Raw genomic sequence first — 25448 nt, 5'->3', positions numbered from 1 at the left:
TTATTAACATACAATACTTTCAGAGTACACATGGGGAAACTAAGAGATTTTCTAACAACTTCTTGTGTAACCAAGCTGAGTTTTTTGCCTGATGATTCTACCCAAGGTTTGTTTATTATATCAAAGATAAGAAAGTTATTTGCTAATTGATTATTCATTCTTTATAAGATTATTATAAATACAAGAATATGTGTGAAATACTTCAATGAAAGAGCAATCCAAAAAAAAATCAAAAAAAATCCAAGACTATAAAGAGCTAAAAGGACATGTGAGGTATAGCAAATCAACAACAGAATAACGCCCACAAGAAACATCTACGCGCCAAGATGTAGTTTTTAACTATAAAAATATGCATATCCAAATGTATGTCAAGGTGATTCCTGACCAGAAAGGTGTGAATTTTTCTTGTCATGGTTTTGTATGTACTTGATGTATTGCTTTATTAATACTCCTGATAAGTAAACAAAAGGTCCGAGACCACCATTGTCGTCCCTTCATTTTCGTTGTTCACAAATATAGTCCCTAGTGTTGACAGTGGGTTACTTGCCATTAATTTTTATACCCCTTCCAAATTTATTTCTCCATGATTAATGCCTCAAATTGCAAGTAGGGGGATAAAATTACACTGTAAAAAAATTTGGGTCCAGAATTTTAAAGGAAAGTAGTGATTTGGTCCAGCTGAAAAAGGTTGAAAATGAGCACTTCGGAAGCTGTCAAAAGATTTCAAGACACCCTAAACATTAAATTGTCCATATTTTGAGTTTGAGGCGATGAAGTTTTCTATAATTTTGATATAATTTGTCCCAAAAGTAGTACAACACACTGTAAAAGTTTCTTTGAGAAAGCGCAGGTGGGATTTTTTTTATTTTCATTTATGTTCTTAAAAAAATGCACTACGAATTAATTGTGTTCTCGGACCAAAAGAAAGCAAGCGGATATAAAAATGAGATGTGCAGTGACAGCCAATGAAACAACTATCCACTAAAGACCACAGGACAAGGGTGTAAATAACTACAGATCACCAAACAGTCTTCAACAATGAGCAAAACCCAAAATGTAAAGTCAGCTATTAAAAATCCATATAAACAACATGTGAAATATTAGATCAGAGAAAATTATTAGCTTGATTGGAAATTAAGAAATTATCCTCCGATTATAATTCATATTTCATATTTTGATTTAATTCTATGATTTATAGAGATGCAACTGAATCAGATTATGAAGGGGTTAGCAGGTCATACTTCAAGACCAAAACTCTTATCTTTTGGTAACAAAATGAAGAGACGACATATTTCAAGGAAAAATCTATCTGTACATGGTAGTGTAAGAAGGTCAAGGTCGATTCAGGTAGACCCAGAAAATATTCAAGGTAGGTTTTAAATCTGTAGAAGTATTAAGGACAGTTGTATAAGTTTGCTATTCAGCTTTTGGTGTTTTTAGTTTATTCACTTGAGGGAATAATTTTTTGGGATATTTCACATGGCACATGTATAAAATTAGAACCCTATAAAATCCTGAGTATACAAACATTGAAGAAACACAGATCGATGAATTTACATCAGAAATTTCATTTGTAAATGCATCTTTTGATTTAGAATATCAGTACATTTAGTCTGCTTGTTCGACACATGCATCTTCAACAAATAAAAAACACAATTTTTTATAGAATTGAAAACATCAAGCCAGACTAAGAAACAAATATTCAAATTGGATGTTTTATAACAGGACATTCAAACAAACAGTTGATATTGGAATGTACATATGAAATTTACAAAAAAAATTGAGGTTGAGTCAGGTTCATTCCAAGTGTAAGCATCTCTTGGACATATCACACACCATTTTTAACTGTCATAAGAATAAGCCATAGAAAAAATTATAAACATTGTTTCCTTAGACTATAATTACTGTATTTCCAATAGACAGGAACAAGTCCAGTAAGTTAAACGTAATTGTGTAGTTTGGAATGAATAAAAATATCCCTTTTGTGTTTCATGCATTTTATATGTATTTATATGAGCATATTGTTACATGAAATATTGTCAAAAATCTGATTTTGATCTTCTGTGCTGGAACTTTTTAACATGCATCTTCAATTTCAACTAACAAAACCTTTTTTTCAGAAATAGAAGATATATTTTCGAGTAGGTTTTTGTTCAAAGTGTTTTAGTTCAGATTTTCTTGTTTATTTTATTTTCTGTTTTTATTCTCTGTTGTTTTTATATGACCGCAAAAATTAAAAATTTTTGGGTTGTAAATTGGTATCACGTTGTTGTTGTCTTCAGCGTCGTCTGAAGACGGATGGTTTTCATATAATAACTTTAGTATCAGTAAATAGAAATTAATAAAATTTTAACACAATGTTTATAACCACAAAAGGAAAGTTGTGATATATTTTTAGGGTTATGGTCCTAACGGTTAAGGAATTAGGGGCCCAAACCAAGCATTTATCTAATTCAAGGACAATTAGCTGAGTATAAGTATTTCAAATTCAATTGATCTGAAATTGTGCCGGAATGTTCAATGCCATTAGGTAGCAGGTTTTGATTTATTTTAACGGTTATGGGGCAAACAGTCTAGGAATTAAGGGAAAAAAGGGGCTAAAAGCAAGCATTTTTGTAGTTTCCAGATAATAACTTATGTTTTACTGTATGGATATCAGATATTGTACCACAAGGTTCCATATAAGGAAGGGAAGTAGTTTACAGACAATAAGGTGTGTTTAAATGTATGGATCTGTCTGAAATTATACTACAAGGTTTCTTACTAGAAAGGAAAGGCTGGAATTGAGTTTTGTGGGCAAAAAAGGAGCCTAAATAAGTGTATAAATCTTTTGAAATAATATAACAAGTTTCCATACTACAAAGGGATGGTTATGGGGGTTATATGGCACAAATCATTAAGCAATTAGGGACAAAAAAGGGGGAAAACAAGGGTGTTTATTGTCTTCCTATTAATGTTCAGTACATTTATAAACATAAACTTAGCTAAAATTTATTTTTCATCAGCTTTTAATTATGCTTCCACTGACTTCTAACAGAAAATAAAAAAAAACATTGTATGCCTGCCAAATAACAAACTTCTGTTGCCCTGCATTTTGGCTTTTGTTATTTATTTACAAAACATTTTTTCAGCAATGCTTTTTGTAAATTTGTTTTGATTTCAGCACAAGATGATCAAAATCAGATTTAATATGTTTCAAACTACACAGATTAAGATTTTATGTTTAAGCTATAAGCATTATACAAGTACAGCATGGTGGTTGTTAAAACTTGTAGCAAATTTATTTGCAACTCTATAATCCAGATATATAATCAAATTTGATTTCAGTTACTTTTAGATTTATTATTTTTGATCCATAATAATTCATAATATAAATTTCACACTTAAAATTAATAATTTACTGCAAGTAAGAAAAAATGCATTTAAAAGTAAATGATATACATAGTTTGGAGCTAATTTAGAGCTGGCTTTCAATGACCTGAAACTCAAAAGTGAAATTGGTAAAGAGGCTGAAATATAAATAATTTCAGATTAGGCAATACCATATTTGCTTATTTTTACAATATGATTTAATGCTAAATTGCTTTATTATGGATTCATAAAATAGAATAGAAACATACATAAAAAGGTAGAAAAATACAATATATTTTTGCATGATATTCAATTTTTATCTTAAATGAGGGGATATTATTTTATGTCAGCTTTAAGACTTTTTTTTCTGAATCTTGCATAATATAAGTTTTCATTTTTTATTTTTTTTTATTTTTTGTTTTTTACCAATTTACAAGTTTATTAGTTTAATCATTATCATGTTTACAATAATCCTTAATCTGTGTAAAGCAGTGCAGGGGAAGAAATAAATTTACAAAGTTACTTTATGTTTGGTGATTTTTAAAACAATGAAATGTACTGTACCACATCATCATTAAGTGGATACATATATCATGCAAATATTGTTATAAAAAATCACAAATAAAACTTTAAAACAGATCTTGTGTTCTAAGTTATAATGTGAAATGCACAACGAGTGCTTAGATATTACATATTTTTTTCTTGAGCACTCCAAGACCATTTGAAAAGATTTCAGATGGGGTCAACTTCCACAGGTAAAGAGTACTGTAAATTCAGAAATTATTGTGATTTTGTGATTTTAAGTTTTGCTATATTGAGAAAAATCCAAATGTGAGTTTAAATGATTGCGATTATAACCCTGTTGCATTTTTTTGCAAAATAAAAACATCGCAGTAATTTCTGAATTTACGGTATCTTGTTTTACAACCTTTATTGTGCCTTAATTTCACTAGAATGATTCTTCACAGATTTAGTATATAGACCTTTTTTTACAGTGCTTCTTTTGAATCTTTTTTAAATGTACTTTACTTAGAGAGCTTCCCTACCTTCATTTACAATACTACAGTTACTATGTTTGAACCATAAATTTTCTAGAATAATTAATAAACTCAAAATTAAAATAACTCTCTGTTCTTAGTAGATTTCGGCTATGGTCAACATTCAACCTATTTTTAATAAATTGTTTCCTATTTTTGTTGAGTCTGTGACTTTTGTTGCAAAAGCAAGACATAGCGGTCTTACATTCACTCTGAAACATAGACAATAGAAAAAGTTGGGGAGGCACGGGGTTCCGTGGAACCATTATAATTTTTTTCAATTATTTGTCAATAGTGTTTCAACTACTTCTTTTTGCTGTATAATATTTTCATCCAAAATTATAAAAAACACATGAAAAACGAAATTTGTATTTATTCAATATTGTTTAAATACATTTGCAGGTATTTTTGTATATCTGTAATTGAATGCTCTCAAAACGGGGCCGGGCGATATCTTTTTGCCCCATAAAGTAACTCATTTGCGCCACAACTTAATTGCGCCAATACTTCTTTTGCGCCACCTAATTTTCAAAACTATAGGTATCATTTGCGCCAATAAAACAATCCTCTAATTGCGCAAATTTTATTTATTTTTATAGAACAACTAAATGATTGACTAGGCCGTACCATCAGCAAAAAAATCCTCTTACATTGTACTCACAAAATAGCCTCGCATCCTAATAAAATTATTCCACTTTGTGGATCATTACACAAAACAAAGTCATCATCCGGACGCAGTTTTCTTCTCTCTCTATACATAGGCAAATATTTTAAATCTTTCTTTTCTAAATTTTTTTCTTCAATTTTGAAGATCTCTTAATTTATTATTTTGAAGGTCGCTCAAAAACATATTGGTTGCTTTTCTTATGCTCGAAGATCTCAAAATTTGACGTTCTAATTTCTGGAGACTGATTGTAAAATAATTATATATCTGTATATTTTATATGTAACAAGTGGTGAGACCTGAGGGTGAGACTTTCCTAAAGTATTTGTCTTATCTTGTCTTGTCTTGATATAGGCACAACATGTATGATATAGGTAAAAAATATTAACAGGTAAATGTGGCGCAATTTCATTTCATTTATTGGCGCAATTAATACCATCAAAATAAAAGAGAGTGGCGCAATTAATACCTTTTTAAATCTGCAATTGGCGCAAATTGATTCTGCCCCTCAAAACACACTTTGATTGATTGCATGAATTCAGATTGTTTTACTTTTATTACATATTCCATGGAATGATTGATTGATGAAAGGATGGATGGATTGTTTTTGAATGTTCACAGGCAATCTTTGAACTGCATGTAATATTGGATCACTAAGGCAGATTATAGTATGATCTATTGATTTTGTAATGAAAGAAAGAAGTTAGTCCTTTTATAAGTCTTCCTGCTTGGCCACAGGACCACCAGGGCAGGCTTGTAAAATTGCCATCAGGGCTATAAGAATTTCTTATGTTGTTAGAGTCTATGCAAAATTTTTCCTAAATTTTGTGTGTGTGTCAGTGGCCGGAAAACTACATTGTCTGTGGTTAGTTTTCTTTATCCAAAAGAGTAATATATTTTGTCGACCATATTAAAAAAAAGTAATAGATTCTCATCTACAGCCAAGAGATTCACTTTTTAAGTCAAAAGTTTTGACCAATATAAAGTCCTGTGGGATTGATGTTTCCACAAGTTTTTTCCCTGAAGTAGTTTAGAACACTGAGTATAAAGAAGCTTTGGTAGATTTTAGGAGCTTTTTACATAATTGATATGGTTAAGACTTGTTTAAACACCAACAATCAATCGATCACATCGTTGTAAGTTAAAGGTTGTATTTGCTTTTTCTATATAGATAGCTGTAAGCTTTTATTATTGAATGAAGAATCATGATTAAATGTTAAGGCACAGTATTGAATTTTCTTTTTTTACCTAGCATGTTTTAACATGTATTATAGTGATATATATTTCTAACATTTCACATGATATTCATTCATCATAAAACAGCTCATTCATAACAATTACCAGCAGTATATCATGTGTTTTACTGTCTCTAATCATTGTTTCCCCAATAGTCAATGGTATGTGTGATGTGATGTGATAAGTTTATTTTTGAACCTGAACCCAATCTGATATTGTTTTATTAGACATCTTTTAAAAACAAAAGAATAAGTTTTAAGTTTCTAGGGAATATATCATCTGAATTTGAAAAATATCCCTCAAATATAGAGCAAAATATGAATTGGTTTTTGTAGTAAAAAACATGTCAGTGTTAGATCTTTTTATCTTTATTTTAAATTCCACATATAGTTTTATTTCAGTCTCCCTTAGGTTTAGCCATGTAATCGAATATTCAGAAATTAGCATGCTATATATAGGTATAGGTAAACAGGTATAATTATTTAAAAGATACTTTTCATATTTATTCAAGAATCTGATTGTGTTTTTATTGGTTTTTATATATATTTGAATCTACTACACAAGATTGCAATAACTTGATTATGTCTAGCTTTTAAAAAATAATAATATGTCTTAAAAGTTTCTGTATTCTGTAGATTATTATGCAAAATGTATGACGGAAAGATGAATATAGATGTAGAGTAAAATATCTAAATAAAAGTGATAAAAAGAATATGTCAATGAGCATATGTTGGTTGGCTTCTAAATTGATTCTGCTACAAAGTTTTGGTCAAATATGATATTGTTTTGAAATGTGTAAATGCATATGAATGTAATTTTAATGGTTTTAAAGATTGATTTATATTGGTTTTGGGATATAGATTTGAAATTAACAATGAGACTACCAGTATGACATCAAAGTTAACTTATTTAAAACTGAGTTTTTGGATACATTATGGTAATTAATGTTCTCATTCAAATAATTGCTTGACACTTTTACAAATATTTTTTGGTCATTAAGTTGAAGAAGTATCAGTGAAAAAAGGGTGTTGAATTAAACTGGAAAAAAATACTGATTGATGGGAAGGGCAATAGGTCTAAACTTTACAACCAAAAGTTTGGTCAAAATTTGTTAATGTGATCTTGCAGTCTCTTTGTGTTATACACTGAGCATGTTTGAATTAACTGTTATATTAACTATTGTGTGGTTTTACTAACAGATGGCAGCACAAGTCCTGGTGATCCCTCCTCGCCACACGATGGTATGTTTTGTATGTTATTGTTTTGTGAGCTCACCTTGTCTGTCTAAGAGCACTTGAGTTTTGTTTTGAGTTTGTTCCCATTGCGAATCACATATATATCATAAAATCATCATCTAACCATAAAAAAACATAACCACTGCTGATAAATAGACTTATTTCATTATTACTGTAAACCAACTTATTTTCGCGAGTGATTTATTTTGGTGAGTTTTGAAAATAGAAAAATAATGCGAATATAAATTGTTGCGAATATGTTAAACTTGGATCATTTCTTATTTAACTTCAACAAGTTAGTCCAAAAATTGTGAAATTAAATAGCTGTGAAGTGGTCTACAAAGGGTAAAATGCGAAATAAAGTATCTGCGAAAATAAGTTGGTTTAGAGTATTATTAATTATATATCAAGAGTCTGCAATGATTGAAATTTGTTTATTACATGAAGAAAAGAAAAACATCACAAATTCTTTATGCTACTACCTAATGTATCTGTATAATAATGATTAAAACGATATATGAGTGGTGTTGGATAAAAATGGACCTAATAAAGTAAATATCAATACATGTGTTACAGCTAATTTCCTAATGCATGGAGAGTAAAACTTTGGTTAGCTTGCTTGCTAAGTTTTACTTTGCAAGTATTAGGAAATCAGCTGTAACCTATTTCAGGTTGAAATATTTTCAGCTGATAGTCTGTAATTGTTAAAAAAAGAAGAAAAAAGAAGAATTGTCATAAGAACCCTACAAAACAGACCAAATAGCATCTTTTATTTCATATTTAAGGTGGTACCAAACACTTTAACAAAAATTAATTTGGCTTGTTTAATTTTCTTAAAATTTTGACAAAGTATTGACTTTGACCCTTTGTCAAAAATATACATATTTTTTTTGTTTTTGAAAATTACACTAGTTATATAGCAGTTTGACAAACACTCATTTTGGTCATTGAGAAGCTTCATAGAGTTGTCTCCCTGTAGTGTTAGGTACCACCTTAAATGTCAAAAATCAATCAAAGTCTTATGCATATATACATGATATACATGTTTAAAAAACACAGTCAAACCAGAAAGAAGTTCTTAATAACAAATTAGAATATTTTCATAAAAAAACTGTGATTAAATATATCCAAGTATACAATTATATATTTGCACTACTGTAAATTTGATTTTATTCTTATTACAGAGCGTGAAGACCACTTGTTACATCATTTAAAGGGAGGTCTACATCCCATGCCACAGGAATGTGATAGAGCACCAAGTCCTGTAGGTTCTCCAATCATAACACGTCATAAGTTTGGCTTTACACATGAAGAGAGTGTAGACCAACAGGAGTTAATAGACCAGCTGAATCAGACTGAAGTGTTACATGAACAAGCTGATATTATACATTATCTTGTTATGAAGAAGTGAGTAATTTTATATTGTTGTTTTTAAAATTCCATGGGGAACAAACTTTATATTCTTGTATCAATTAACCAGTTTTTGAGACGTTATGGGCATTGGCCTTCTTCAGTTCTTTATTTTTCCTCACAACTTCATGGCTGACATTACATGTTGATTATACAAATGTGATGTCAGCCATGTAGTTGTGAGGAAAAATAAAGAACTGAAGAAGGCCATTGGCCGAAACATCTCAAAAACTGGAACTTTTATATTGGCCATTTCTTATTTACAATGTTATCTTGATTACTGCATAAAATGATTTGCAGAAATTAAATGAACACTTTAGAGGTTGTTTCATTTTGAACACAATGTCGTAAACCATAAAAAAAACTAAAGCAAGTTTGGTTTGTCATTTACCTTTAAGAATATATCCATTTGGTAAAAAATTGTTTTCATATGTTTATTGAATGATATTTTGTGGATCAAATTGTAATATTTTTTTTTTAAATTTTCATGGATAATAAAATACAGACCATGATAAGTTTTTATTTCATCAGATATTTGTTTTATACCCCTCTGACTTTTAAAAGCAGCATTATAGGATGAGTCAATCAATCTGTGTGTGTGTTGGTCTCTCCCATCCTCTGCTTTAAACTTTAAAAAAACAATGAAAATTTTAATAAATCTTATTATTGTCTAATGGGATTGTTAACCTTTTGGCACTATTTAGATTTTATTTTATAAAATTGATGTGTAGTCCTTTAAATTACAACTGTATTGTAAAAATAATGTCTACTACTTTATTTTACAGTGGTCCTAATTGGAAAACAGAAGTTGGTGGTAAAGACTGTACACTTAAAGAATTACTTGTAGAATTGTATGAGAAGGTGAGTAATGTAGATTCACAATTTTTGCATGCAATTATCAGTGTGATTGTTATGCCCCTGTGGAAGTGAAGGGGACATAAAGTACCTAATGAAATTGGTGTTCATTCTCTAATTTTAGTTTTCCTTGATCAAATGATATAAATCTGACACACAATGCTTATTACAAGATCAAGTTTGAAGTTTAATGGCATCCCCTTTTTCTCGTTCTAGAGTTATGACCCTTTATATTTGAAAAAAATGCTGAATTCATCTATTCCATTTTCTAGCTTAAGTTTGCCTGAACCAAATGTTATGAGATTTTTTTGCCTATAACTACAAAACACAGATCAAGTACGAATTTGGGTAATGTCACATTTACAATATTCTTGAGCTAAAATTGTCCTTTCTTAATGCTAACAAGGGCATCATCTGTGTCCCATTGACACATTCCCCATGTATTTAAAAATGGACAAAAATGTGAGATTGATTATTGTGATTTAAGGAAATATCTGCATAAAATTTTTTATGCCCCACCTACGATAGTAGAGGGGCATTATGTTTTCTGATCTGTGCCTCCGTTCGTTCATCTGTGCGTCCGTTCAGGTTAAAGTTTTTGGTCAAGGTAGTTTTTGATGAAGCTAAAGTCAAATTAACTTGAAACTTAGTACACTTGTTGCTTATGATATGATTTTTCTAATTTTAAAGCCAAATTAGACTTTTTACTTCAATTTCACGGTCCACTGAACATAAAACATGAAAGTGGGAGTTTCAGGTTAAAGTTTTTGGTCACGGTAGTTTTTGATGAAATTGAAGTCCAATTAACTTGAAACTTAGTTCATATGTTCCCTATAGTTTAATCTTTCTAATTTTAATGTCAAATTAGATTATTACCCAATTTCACGGTCCATGGAACATGCAAAAGGATAGTGGGAGTGGGGCATCCATGTACTTTGGACACATTCTTGTTGATAATAAAAATATTGCAGTAATTTCTGAATTTGCAGTATATAATATTTTTGTTGGAAAAGAAAGGAAAAGGGAATGATGTTCAAGGGACAAATATATGATAGGGAAAAAAATGTATTTATCAATGTATGTTGCTGTTATTCATCTTTAAAGGCACTGAAAGGTTTTCAACCATGAATTAAATTGGTTTTATATTATGTTCATAAAGTCCAAAGGTGAATTATTCAAAAACTTGTTTAGTTTAGCTTTTTGTAAAGTCATCTTGTATCTCTTTTCCTATAATTATGTTTTCTGATTTATTTCTAGGCAGGACACTGGAAACAATGGTGGTTAGTTAGACATACAGCTGGAATGTTAAAGAAACGAGTGGAAGAACTGGCCTTAGTAAGTATATTTTGATTGTTTATTATCCACCACATGGTGCATTGCAGGAGACATAGAAATTCTAGGCGTCTTATCTGTCTGTCCTGCCAGTCTCTTTAGCTCTCTGATATGTATGATTTAAACCAAAGTTCATTAAAGTTAATATCAGCAATTTCTCAGACAAGTTTGATAATTAGTGCTGATCAGTTATTTTTGAAAAAGTTATGCCCCTTGGAAATATTATTTTTTATTGAAAATTTCATTGTAAGCGCACTCACATGTAAACATCTTTCCATATTTTATCAAATTTATTTAAAAGGTTTATATCAGCAATGTTTTTAACAATTTTGAAAAATCAGTGTCAACCAATGAGTTATGCCCCTTGGAAATTTAACTTATATTTAAAATTGGCAGGTGTAGATCCAGATATTTTTAAAAGAGCAGGGCTCAATCCAGGATTAAGGGGGGTTCATTAATTTTACTTATCGGTAATAGATTTCAATGAAATAAGTTACTAAGAGTTGGTACTGGTATCATTATATTTACCATTTCTTTTCCAGTCTGCTACAGATTTGTTAGTTAGACAGAAACAGTTGTCAGTAGGTTTACCATCAGTCAATGAAAAAGTTATTACAGCGTAAGTTACCTACTCTACCTATTAGTTCCTCAGAGTATATGAAAAAAAGAAATTTAGACATGACAGGCCCGTAGCCAGGAATTTCATAAGGGGGGTTTGTTTGACTCACAAACTCGACTTTAATAGTCACAATTCGAACAGAACATCGACTTGAACAGTGCTTATTAGTTTTCAAGGGGGGGTTCGTCCGAACCCCCCGAACCCCCCTGGCTACGGGTATGCATGATGTTAGAGCAATGAAGATAAAAGACATCTCTTGTACTATTTTCCCATGATTTTAAGATAATAAGATCAGACAATCTGTCAGCAAACGTAAGTATTCTTCACAAGAACTGTTCCATCTTAACATACAAGGTACAGATGGAAGACACTATCAAAATAGGTACTGTAATTGCCTAGAGGTAAATTTAGAAATATTGAAATTCACTCACATTTTTGCTGTACTTGAAGTATATTTAATTTAACTTTTTCCAGGTATTATCAATTAAGATGTCTATAGTTTTTACCTTAAATCTCACTGATTTCATTAATTAGAGGTATGCCTACAATATATTTGCTTAAGTTGTTACTATCACTACCAAATTCAAAACCTTTACAGAAATAATATATTGCTGTTAAAAGATATAGAATACTAATTGAATTTACAAGTTACAATATACTTTCAGACCCCTGCCACCTGATGAATTAGCAGCTATTATATTTGAGGTTTATGGTGAAGATTTAAGTACAGCTTCCTTGACTCAGGTTAGAGAATATAGATATAAGAAGATGTGGTATGAGTGCCTATTAGACAACTCTAAATAAATACCTATTAATACTGCATTCAGAAATCTAATTTGAAAGTTTCGATAGATTTGATACACAATTGATCAGGTGATGTTTTCATAAAAGTTTGAATGTTAAGCAACTAGTTTTCATGTGCAATTTATTGACAGAATTCTTTTTTCAAATTTTAGAATGTTAGGATTTAAATTTCTTTAAATTTCAGGACCTCAGGATTTCATGTCTTTAAGTTTGGGATCAGCACGCTTCCTACTCCCCTCCTACATGTACAAAAATATACAATCAATATTTATTGAAATGGCTCAGAGCTTGAAAGAGTTAAAAAAACAAAGAAGATGAATAGTTTTGAATCATGGATCTTTTCTTAACTAAAAACAGTCACAATGTCTGAAATTTCATAAATAAATTGTTGCATATTTGGTTGAAAGATACTTTATCTGCAAGAAGGTATAAGTTAAGTTGGTATCAGTATTAGGCTACTGTAATAAGGGTCTTCTAAATATTGGATGAAATGTTGGAATGTTGTTTTGTATTCCAAGGTGATTGCCAGGCAAGAAAATTTGAACTTGAAGCTATTAAGGTGGTACCTAACACTACAGGGAGATAACTCTGTAATATCAGCTAAACGTTTTAATGACGTTGTGTTGTAAGGGAATAAAAAGCTTTTCAATGATCAAAATTAGTGTTTCCCAAACTGCTATATAACCAGTGTAATTTTTCTGATAAAATGCTTGGTTCAAATTTTTTGAAATTTTTATATTTTTGTCAGATGGTCAAAGTAAATATTTATTCAAAATTTTATGAATATTAAACGAGCCAAACCAATTTTAGTCAAGGTGTTGGGTACCACCTTAAACAAGTCTAGATTGAACAGCTTTACAGTTTGTTATATTACCTTACTGTCTGTTTCTTCAAATTTTGAAATATATTTGATAGATTAGAAGACTCAATATTAGTGTATAAATGAATATCTTTCAGGAGTTGCTGATATATCTAGCTATGTTTATAAGAACAGAACCTAAGTTATTTAAAGAAATGTTGAGGTTGAGGGTTGGTCTTATAATTCAAGTGATGGCTTCAGAATTGGCAAGAACTCTCAAATGTTCAGGTTTGTATTGATTCTTAAATAATGAGGTCAATGAACAAAAACAAGTTTAAAGATACTGTCACATTTTTTGCATTGATAAAAACATCTCAATAATTTCTGAATTCATGATATAAAAGAAAATGAAACCATCCAAAATTTGGATTTGAAAGTGTTTCAGAGGGTTTTTATGCCTCACCTGCAATAGTAGAGGGGCATAATGTTTTCATGTCTACCTGATCTTTCTAATTTAAATACCAAATTAGAGTTTGGACCCCAATTTCTTGGTCCACTGAACATAGTGGGGCATTAGTGTACTGGGGACACATTCTTGTTTATATCAGTTATGACTGTACAGATAGAACGATATGAACAAGAATGTGTTCTTAGTACATGGATGCCCCATCCACACTATCACTTTCTAAGTTCCGTGGACCAAGAAAGTGGGATGAAATCTCTTAATTTGGCATTAAAATAAGAAAGATCCTCTCATAGGGAACATGTGTACTAAATTTCAAGTTGATTGGACTTCAACTTCATCAAAAACTACCTCGACCAAAAATTTTAACCTGGAGCGGGACAGACGGATGAACCGACGGATGGATGACTGGACAGACAGATGGACGAACAAATGGACATATGGAGAGATAGCTGAAGGAACAGACACACAGACCAGGAAACATAATGCCCATAAATGGGGCATAATATTTTTTTTTATATATATATATATATCATATTTAAAGATATCTCGCCAGAAGAATTACCAGAATTTTTGGGAGACCAAGGTAAAAATGGAATCTTAGATTCTTTTAAAAAGGTTATGGGAAAGTTGTCTTGCAAATGCATATTTCCACACATATTGGAATATGCTCACTTTAGTGGTATGTGTTTACAAACTTCAACAAAAGTTAGATGAGATCAAACACAATTTTATAGATTTATACTATTGTTATCAAACACTTTGACAGTCACGGCAAGGGTAATTTGATACAAAGTGAATTTATTAATACATGGTGGAGGTGGTTTGATTGCTTATTTTTCAGAAAGTGATATTTGATAGAAAATCTCAACTTGAACCAATTGAACTGGATACTAATTAAACCCGAAAAAAATCTTCTTCAGACAGTAACCCTATTTCATAAAACTGATCCTGAATGCATCGAAGATAAAAATTACTTGAAATGATTAATTTTTACATTCAAATACATGTTGGTTAAGCTTGTCTATTTTTGAATATATAGTATTTTGATGCTTACAGGTATAGTTATGTTTTTTAATGAATATTATTAACCTATAATGGTTTAATTTTTGAATTGTTGTTTGGATGGAGAGTTGTCTCATTGGCACTCACACCACATCTTCCTATATCTATGTGACATGTTTAATCCACCATTTTTGACATAAGAAAATACCTGTACAAAGTCAGGAATATAACAGTTGTTATCCATTGGTTTAATGTGTTTGAACTTGTGATTTTGCCATTTGACTATGAACTTTCTGTTTTGAATTTTCTTCAGTGTTTAAGGTTTCTTTGTTATTTTACTTTTTATGTACCTTATTTAATGTAGGAGATGAAGCCTCAGACCATCTCCTTAATTTGAGTCCATTTGAGATGAAAACATTACTCCATCATATACTAAGTGGAAAAGAGTTTATAATCAAAGCAGGTAAGATTTAATGTTTAATGTCTCTTTAATAATCACTTGTCATGATAATTGTGGTATGGGTAGGGATCTACTTATCATTTAAACCGCACAAAAAGGATTACAATGTTTATATTTTAACTTTTTTTTTAAAACATTGTGAAAAACATATTGAGATTTTCAGATCTGATAGACAGTCACTTCCTGTTTGACAATACTTTAAATGTTTATTTTATACATGAAGCCTGGAATTATTGTCAATGTCTAAATGGGGTTAATTTTTGCATGTCATGGCTACTTCCTGTTTTATTTAAATGATAGCCTTTAAAATTTACCCAGTACTATTTCTTTGTTTATTTGTCCCAATTTTGGTTTTCACACTCTTTCTTAATTTTTGCCATCCAAATTTTCATGAAACTCGTACACAAATAAGTTCAAAATATTATGTTCCAAAACTGACAAACAGAGTTTAGATTTGAGCAGTGAGTCAATCATGATTCTAAAGTTGTGTTTCTTAATCACATAGAAAATTGCATTTTTTTCATTTCCGCACTCCAACTTAAGTTTCATGCATCCAAATTTTTGAAACTTTTAAGCAATGCTTAGAAGCAAAACCAGCAGACCAAATTCAAATTTGGGCAATAGATCACTAATTTTTCTATGCTCTTTTATAGCTTGATAAATTGCAAGTGTTTTCGTTTCAGTATTCTAACATATTTTATGAAAGTCATACACAATGATCAGAACCACAACACAAAGACAAATTTCAAAGTTTGTGTTGTGATTCATTCTCGAGGTTATGGCTCTTTTAACCTAAAAAATTGCAAAGCTGGAGCAGGGACATTCATGTTTTCAGACACATTCTTCTTTTGTTTTTATTGTCTATATGACTGATTATTATCATCATAATGTATTATCATATAAATTATATTTGTTTTACATCAACAATTTTTCAGCACCTTCAGGTAAAAATTTGATTATCATTTAAATTTTTATATATTTACAGTTAAAGGTCAAAAGTGTTTCATCATTTGAAAAACTCCTCAATATGTTCATATACAAGCATATTTCTATAAATTTTCCTATTTTTTTTTTAAATTTTAAGTTTCTTGCAATAAGTATGACATACATTTACAATTTATACATTGAAGGACATGACTTTAAAAGATAATGAAAAATATTAATAGGAGAAAATATACTTTTTTTCAATAATTATATATAAATAATGATTCTTTAGTAATGACATGTACAAATATGTACTTGTAAATATCAAAACACTTAAACATATTTACGAGTTTCACAGAAAAAAATCGTCAAAATGGGACATGAATTATGTTTTGATATTGTTCAAAAACTATGTTTTTATTATTTAAAGGGGAATTTCTGAGTTGTGAAACAGTTTTAACCTAAGACTGTAGTTGCTTTTATAATTTAGGGTTTATTCTGTTTTCAGTATTTAAATTTTAATGAACTAAATTTTCATGGTTTGTTTCCATTATTGATTTGTACATTTCTTAAAAGACATTATATAGATATAGGAAGATGTGGTGTGAGTGCCAATGAGACAACTCTCCATCCAAATAACAATTTAAAAATTAAACCATTATAGGTTAAAGTACGGCCTTCAACACGGAGCCTTGGCTCACACCGAACAACAAGCTATAAAGGGCCCCAAAATTACTAGTGTAAAACCATTCAAACGGGAAAACCAACGGTCTAATCTATAAAAACAAAACGAGAAACGAGAAACACGTATATATTACATAAACAAACGACAACTACTGTACATCAGATTCCTGACTTAGGACAGGTGCAAACATTTGCAGCGGGATTAAACGTTTTAATGGGCCCAAACCTTCTCCCTTTTTCTGAAACAATAGCATAACATCACAACATAGAAAAACATACGATAAAATATCAATTGGCAGACTTAACTCAATCAAAAAAATGGATGTTTGTTAATGAGACAATTACAAGGCTGCTACACAAATATCCATATATATTTTGATCTAGATGTCAACATGGAGTTTTTAACGAAAAACAAAATATAAATGTCTGGTACAAAATTTCGTAGCCTCAATTGCCAGAAGTCTAGAGAAATAGTGAATAAAATCAAGATCTGTCATTTTACAAAAAAATTCTGAAATGACAAAAAAACAGTAAGTTCTTATTAATTTCAAGCACAGAAAATGTGCAAAATTAAGTAAGTTTTTTGTAAATGAACAGTTTTCATGTACCTTCCAACAAGATTATCAAATTTCAACTAATGTTTTATTTCTAAAATTTTCATTGATTTCATTCTATCAATAATTTTTCATAAGGACATGATGATTGGCGTGAGTAAATATAATTTACAGGACACACACACACACACACACACACATATACATCACATTTGATGTGTTACGGAATAATAAAACACCAACTGTATTAACAAATCAGTGTGTTTATCAGATGTAAAAAATGTCATAAAAATATATTGTGATAACAATGACTTCCATTTTCATGTTTTATCCCAAAATATTACTAACTCTCCCTAATCAATATCACACAGACATTATATACATACAAGTAAAAGTTCATCATCTTTCGTATTATCATATAGAACAACATCTTGCTTATGCCCCTTACTATCATAGAATTGTGTGCCCCTTACAATCATAGAATCAGAAAGAACTAGATTCTTTTATCTGTAAACAGCACTCTCTGTTGTTGCTAGAATTAGAAATTGATGGCTAGAAATTCATTGAAGTTATAAATCATACCCTATGATATGTATTCAGATGATACTACTACTAAGGGGTGTATAATGACCTTGACTATCCAATTGGATGATGAACTTTCACAAGTGTACTAATATATACTGCTAGTAAAGTCACAGAAATAATGGAAAATAAAATTCCAGTTGCTATTTCTGAAAGTGTTAACAATTAAACATGAGTAACGGTGTGAAGTTTTTACTATTTAACAATAATTAAAGGTAATGATTAACACTTCAATGTCAAAATATATATGCTTACATATTCTATAATTAGAAGTTATTACCCCTTGCAAATAAGACTGAATCAGTTTAATAAGTTTGTGATCTTTGTGAGACTTGTAAAAACAAGCATTGCATACATATACAACACCATCAAACAATTTAAGAACAGATTTTTAAATTGTGTCAGTTAACAAATTATTTATCAATATTTAATGGTATTTTTGTGTAGGGGACTTTTTATCTGTTTATTTTGGCTACAGTTTACATGGGTTAATCCTGCCAGTCTGCTATAAACTTTTTGGTGATGGTTCTATACCCTACATAGCATAGGTCATAAACAAAGATTTTAATGATTAGATGCTCAATATTGCATTTTACATGACCATGTTCAGTGATTTACTTCAGGCAATTATGTTCCTTCAACTGAGGTCAGATAAATTGTATAAATTTAGCAAAATCATGTGATACACCTGTAAAATATGCAGGGAGAATTTATAGTGCTAATTTTGCAGATTTACATTCCATAATAATTATCTGACATTAAAACTTTTTAATATGCTCAACAACAGTTTATTGTTTGTGTGATCCTTATGCATTAAAAGTAATGTAAGCATTGGTGAATTGCTGTTTTTAGCTTACCCAGGTTTGTTGCTGGTTTTATTCCGTTAATTGCATTGATTCCTTATAAACTTGACATCAGACTATTGTATACTGAGAAATAATGCAAATTTTAATTGATTTGTTATTTGTAAATATTTTTTCGTGTTATATGTTATTAAAAATACCTTATCATTGATATAGGTAACTTTCTTTGTTTTGGCTAATAAATTTAATAATCCACCCCATTTTTTTGGCAGTATCCTTTGAAAAACAAAGTTCATTGTCCACAATTAATGATATCACTGATAATTTATCAAGCAAACTTTTTATTTCATCATTAAAATCATCTGTTTGGTTAAGTATGAAGTAGAGGTAGAGTATGTGGTAATATAGAAGCCAAAAGAAAGTTGTCCAGATGTCTAGGCCTCACTATTACAGTTCCAATACATAATCTTTTTAGCCATTTGAAATATCTTGACCACACTTAACATGATAATGCTTCATAGAAAAAGAAGAGTCAGGACTATTGATTTTGTTGTCAGATTTAAATTTTCAGATTCTTTATTTCTTATAAAACCAAGTAAATGGTACACAGAAAGATATTTTTACATATAATAACATACAGATTTTGTCAAATCAACATTGTTGTTTGTTCTATGGTGGGTTGTTGTCTCTTTGACACATTCCCCATTTCCATTCTCAATTTTATAACTTTTTGTTTTCTGATGCTATCTTTTGAATTATATGTTCAACGATTTCCAAACCTAATTCTATAATTTTTGGGGTTCATTATGTGAATAGGTCGAACTTTAAGGTTACATCAGCTTTGGAGGCTGAAGTTTTGACAACATTTGGGTTTCCAGAATTCATATGTTAACTTTTGAAACCTAAAGTCAGTTTGTTTAATTTTGTTACAAATATGATTTGGTAATGTCACATGAGAAAACAAACAGCACTGTTGGTGTTGCAGTCCAAGTTCAAGGTTATAAAGCAGGTGGATAAAATGTTTGCTGTTGTAGGACCTAAGGTAATAGCTACTTAAGGTAACCAGCAACAAATCCCTAAAGATTGCAACTTGGCTTTTGCACACATGGTGCTTTTGTAATTTTCATACTTGTTTTATTAAAGGTATAATTTCTCAGTATACAATATTTTTTACCCTGCTTATACTTTCATACTATACAAAATGATGTGGGTATTTTATATTTTTATATGAATTTACATTATGTAGAATACGTGTTCTACTGAAGTTGAAATATATAAATTTAGGCTAAACACATAAACAGCAATATTTCAGTTAAAAATTTGGCGTAAGACTGTCAGTTTTTGATGATATATATCTACTTTAACTGGGATAAGAAGTTTGTTAATCAGCTGCTTGAGTTGATATGCTTTGTTTTTAGTACAAAAGTTGTTCTGCTAAATAATAATCACTTAAATCCCAGAAAGAGTGTTTGATTGTGGAATGCATTGCATATTTAACCTTGTTTTGCATGTGTTTTTATTTTTAGTGCATTCAGAACATGAAGATGAAAGTTGTTTACGTGTTAAATCCAAGAAAAGTCAAGAAGAGGCTAACCAATTCGCCAGACTCAGTAAATCACCACAAAAAAAGGTTTTAACACTTATATAAACTTTTGTCATTTTCTATAATGTTGAAATGTTCTAACAATTCAATCTGGAATTCTTGTAGTTTAAGTTTGTAGGTACATGAAGCACTTTTGAAGAAATTAACATGTACCTGTAATTATTTGAGAACCTCCAAGTAAACAAATGGGTACCTTGATCAGAGAAACAATTTCTTGTTTAATTAATTAGATATTTTTTAAATTATTTAACTGTACAAGATAGGTTCAACTTGTTTTGTTAGAGAAATGCATATTTTTCTTTAATTATTTAAAGCTAAAATTGTTGATTGTTAGAATGTTTCAACCTTAATTTCTCTCTTGGTGAATAAGCATATGTTATTTGTTGGTGTGTTTGAATGGCAGGCATGAGGAGTGTTCTAGTCTTGGAAGTTTTTGCTTTTCAATGATGGAATGTTTGTATTCTTCTCTTACACATTTCTGTTTCTCTGACAAAGGTGATAGCAAATTCTTCTCTATTGGTGAGAGTATTGTGAGGGAAGATACAGTAAGGAAATTAACAAGTGATGTAAGTCATTCTTTCATTATCATGTCTTTGTCTAGAAATCCATCTGTACAGTGGAAAATATTTCATGCATATTCTGGAATAAGAACAAGTTAACAATAAATTTAATCTTAATATAAATTGACTCTTGCATTCAAGTGGTATTTTGTTGTTGTGCAGTTGAAGGCTTATTCATTATAATGTCATACTATTAGTAGTTTTGTTGGCACCAGCACTAGTATTGTTCTTTTGATTTTCCCTGTAATGACTGAAAAACAAAGGAAGAAAATAATCCATCTGTTTTCTCATCAAATTTAATATTTCTTTTTACTGTAGAAATTTTATAATACCCCATTTATGAGCATTATGTTTTCTGGTATGTGTGTCGGTTCGTTGATTCGTTCGTCTGTCCATTCATTTCTCTGTTTGTTTGTTTGTCCATCCTTCCATCTTCAGTTTAAAGTTTTTGGTCAAGGCAGTTTTTGATAAAGTTGAAGTCCAATCGACTAGAAACTTAGTACACAGTGTATACATGTTCCAAATGATATGCTCTTTCTAATTTCAATGCCAAATAAGAGTTTTTACCCCATTTTCGACATTTTGTTTGGTCACTCGTTGAATATTTTTCTTAATTTGAATTTTGATTAGTTATTCTATAAATATTAATTGTAAAGATTCAAGGGTGTTGAACTGATGTGAGTCCTGAGAAGTTGGTGTTGGATTGTCATTTGTAGTAATGGAAAGGAGGTGATTTGTTGTTATTCATGACATGTTATTTTATCAGATGTTAGATTATGCTTTAAGTCAGCCTGAGACTGAAGAGGAAGATATTACAACGGATACAGATAGACAGGGACAGTGGTTAAGGAGGAGACGGTTAGATGGCGCATTAAACAGGGTACCAGAGGGATTCTATCCTAGAGTCTGGAAAGTTTTATCAATGGTAAGTTTTAAGGAGGATATCTTACTATGGGGCATTAAACAGGGTTCCAGAAGGATTCTATCCTAGAGTCTGGAAAGTTTTATCAATGGTAAGTTTTAAGGAGGATATCTTACTATGGGGCATTAAACAGGGTTCCAGAAGGATTATATCCTGGGGTCTGGAAAGTTTTATCAATGGTAAGTTTTAAGGAGGATGTCTTAGCTTTGGGGCATTTAACAGGGTACCAGGAGGATTCTATCCTAAAGTCTGGAAAGTTTTATCAATGGTAAGTTTTAAGGAGGATATCTTAGCTTTGGGGCATTTAACAGGGTACCAGAAGGATTCTATCCTAAAGTCTGGAAAGTTTTATCAATGGTAGGTTTTAAGGAGGATATCTTATTTATGGGGTTTTAATCAGGTTTCCAGAAGGATTCTATCCTAGAGTCTGGAAAGTTTTATCAATGGTAAGTTTTAAGGAGGATATCTTACTATGGGGCATTAAACAGGGTTCCAGAAGGATTATATCCTGGGGTCTGGAAAGTTTTATCAATGGTAAGTTTTAAGGAGGATGTCTTAGCTTTGGGGCATTTAACAGGGTACCAGGAGGATTCTATCCTAAAGTCTGGAAAGTTTTATCAATGGTAAGTTTTAAGGAGGATATCTTAGCTTTGGGGCATTTAACAGGGTACCAGAAGGATTCTATCCTAAAGTCTGGAAAGTTTTATCAATGGTAGGTATTAAGGAGGATATCTTATTTATGGGGTTTTAATCAGGTTTCCAGAAGGATTCTATCCTAGAGTCTGGAAAGTTTTATCAATGGTAAGTTTTAAGGAGGATATCTTAGCTTTGGGGTATTTAACAGGGTACCAGAAGGATTCTATCCTATAGTCTGGAAAGTTTTATCAATGGTAAGTTTTAAGGAGGATATCTTAGCTTTGGGGCATTTAACAGGGTTCCAGAAGGATTATATCCTAGAGTCTGGAAAGTTTTATCAATGGTAAGTTTTAAGGAGGATATCTTACTATAGGGCATTAAACAGGGTACCAGAAGGATCCTATCCTAAAGTCTGGAAAGTTTTATCAATGGTAAGTTTTAAGGAGGATATCTTAGCTTTGGGGCATTTAACAGGGTACCAGAAGGATTCTATCCTAGAGTCTGGAAAGTTTTATCAATGGTAAGTTTTAAGGAGGATATCTTAGCTTTGGGGCATTTAACAGGGTACCAGAAGGATTCTATCCTAGAGTCTGGAAGGTTTTATCAATGGTAGGTTTTAAGGAGGATATCTTATTTATGGGGTTTTAAACAATGTTCCAGAAGGATTCTATCCTAGAGTCTGGAAAGTTTTATCAATGGTAAGTTTTAAGGAGGATATCTTGCTATGGGGCAATAAACAGGATAACAGAAGGATTATATCCTAGAGTCTGGAAAGTTTTATCAATGGTAAGTTTTAAGGCAGATATCTTACTAGGGGAAATTAAACAGGGTATCAGAATGATTCTATCCTTGAGTCTGGAAAGTTTTATCAATGGTAAGTTTTAAGGAGGATATTTTACTATGGGGCATTAAACAGGGTACCAGAAGGATTCTATCCTAGGGTCTGGAAAGTTTTATCAATGGTAAGTTTTAAGGAGGATATCTTAGCTATGGGGCACTTAACAGGGTACCAGAAGGATTATATTCTAGGGTGTGGAAAGTTTTATCAATGGTAGATTCTAGAGTTATACCTCTTTTCAAAAGGAAAAAAATGATGAAATATTTGTTTCTGTTCTTCCACTTGAGTTTGCCTATTACTAAATGCTATGAAACTTATAAACAATGCTTATAACCACAAAACTCAGGTCAAATACAAAATTTTGTCAGTGTTACGCTTACAGTTCCTGAGTTATGTCGACTCATCCCTTTATAATGTTATGTGCAAACAGGGGCATCATCTCTGTCCCATGGACACATTCCCCCCTTATTTAAGTTATATATTAGAAAACTAATTTTTTTAATACATACATTTTCTGTTACAGTGTTCAGGATTGTCAATAGAAGGAAAGTTTTTACCTAACAGTTTAACAAGAGAGGTATGTTCTTTAATTGAGACAGTTAAATCTAAATTTGAATAGATGTTTTACTATTAACAAAACAGAAACAGGATCCATATTCTCTTAATTCAAATTGGAAAGGCATTGTTTGTATGCAACTCTGCCCGAAATTACAATTATTAAACTTGCAATATTGTTGATTGTTCAATAGGTTCCGACCGTGGAAGGGCTGTATACCCAGTCAAGGTTGTTTAAAAAAACTAACATTTGTTGTGATTGTTCAATAATTGTAACAATAAATGCACACACTAATTTTTGAGCTTACAAAACCCAAACTGTTTAGATGCAATAATCAGGAAAATTGAAAATGAGACAGCAACCCACTAATACAAGAAATAAAAATACGAGTATATAATATGAGCACAATGGGATGGAGATCTTAATGAATATGGGGCCTACATCTCTATTGAATTTCCAGTAATAAAATGTACTGAGAATAGTCCAAAACATTGCAAAAAAAAATAGTGTGTTGGTTATGCCAGCTTGTTCATCACATTTTGTTTGATTACATCTTGCTGCAAGCACATTTTGCAAAATCTTACAAGTAACAATCAACTTGGTATATATTTTGTGCATTGACAATGTTCAACCAAATAAGGTTAACCACACAATTCATTTAGTCATATATTTTTATTCTGTTGATTGATTATCATTCCTCGGGTACCAACATTTTAGGACTTCACTAAACGAAAAATTTTAGGAGTGTTCAATGAAGTCAAAATCTCCTAGAAGTTTGTATGCAGACTTTGGTATAGCCATGAACCCAAGTACTGTAATTTTCGCAAGACTACACTTTTTCATCAATACATGAAAATTTAAATCTATAAAAATCAATGAATTCGTAGTAATGTGGTTTCATTTTTTTCGTGGGATATCAATTTTGATTCATGGATTTCGTGGGTGAACCACAATTTAAGTTTTCAATGAAATACAAATTTTCTATAGACTTGAATGCAAAATTTGGCAAAACCAGGAAATGGAATATCCATGAAAATGCAATCTTTACTGAAGCCACAAAAATTGATATAGGAAAATAAATGAATTTACAGTAGTTCTGAATTTTTCTATGTACAGATGACTCCAGGAGAGTTTAAGTTTGCCTTGAGAGTAGAGACAGTACTAAACACAATACCACAGCCAGAGTATAGACAGTTAATGGTTGAAGCTCTCATAGTTCTCACAATGGTGTCAGAGAATGAGTGGTCTGTTAAAATGGATGAAATACATGTTGATAAATTAGTTCATGAAGCTAATGCATTGTTTATTAAAGATCAGGTAAATTAGAAGTTTGCTATATATTTTAGGGTGTAGTTCTGTTTATTTTAGCCTTACTATCTTTCAAAGCAATGTAAGTACTTTTTTCAATTCCTTGTATGCTGGTTCATATTCTGGATCCCGGCTTTGCTCCTTTCAAATAAAATTAGGATAGCCTTAAGCAGTTTTCTGCTCTATGGTCAGGTTGTTGTTTCTTTGA

At 30.8% G+C, this 25448-nt stretch overlaps 1 protein-coding gene across 11 annotated transcripts in view; it reads left to right on the top strand.

Moving 5' to 3' along the window:
- LOC134696050 (probable phosphorylase b kinase regulatory subunit alpha) overlaps window positions 1-25448 on the top strand; it is a 62371-nt gene that overhangs the window by 35408 nt on the left and 1515 nt on the right. For 4 of the 11 annotated variants that reach the window (XM_063557602.1, XM_063557604.1, XM_063557605.1 and 1 more), the window contains exons 18-33: window positions 24-106; window positions 1199-1369; window positions 1920-1934; window positions 4059-4106; window positions 7488-7529; window positions 8708-8930; window positions 9719-9794; window positions 11046-11123; window positions 11663-11739; window positions 12405-12483; window positions 13501-13630; window positions 15175-15273; window positions 20344-20447; window positions 21747-21905; window positions 23900-23953; window positions 25049-25249. In XM_063557602.1, coding sequence (XP_063413672.1) covers window positions 24-106; window positions 1199-1369; window positions 1920-1934; window positions 4059-4106; window positions 7488-7529; window positions 8708-8930; window positions 9719-9794; window positions 11046-11123; window positions 11663-11739; window positions 12405-12483; window positions 13501-13630; window positions 15175-15273; window positions 20344-20447; window positions 21747-21905; window positions 23900-23953; window positions 25049-25249 — 1639 coding nt within the window. Of the gene's footprint in view, window positions 1-23; window positions 107-1198; window positions 1370-1919; window positions 1935-4058; window positions 4107-7487; window positions 7530-8707; window positions 8931-9718; window positions 9795-11045; window positions 11124-11662; window positions 11740-12404; window positions 12484-13500; window positions 13631-15174; window positions 15274-20343; window positions 20448-20915; window positions 20987-21746; window positions 21906-23899; window positions 23954-25048; window positions 25250-25448 lie in introns of all 11 variants that reach the window. The other 7 variants (XM_063557607.1, XM_063557606.1, XM_063557610.1 and 4 more) reach the window with 7 other exon arrangements.

Source organism: Mytilus trossulus, chromosome 14 (assembly GCF_036588685.1).
Source record: "Mytilus trossulus isolate FHL-02 chromosome 14, PNRI_Mtr1.1.1.hap1, whole genome shotgun sequence".
Lineage (NCBI taxonomy): Eukaryota > Metazoa > Mollusca > Bivalvia > Mytilida > Mytilidae > Mytilus > Mytilus trossulus.
Note: the sequence above shows the minus strand (reverse complement) of the source record. Positions and strands in the feature narration are given on the sequence as shown.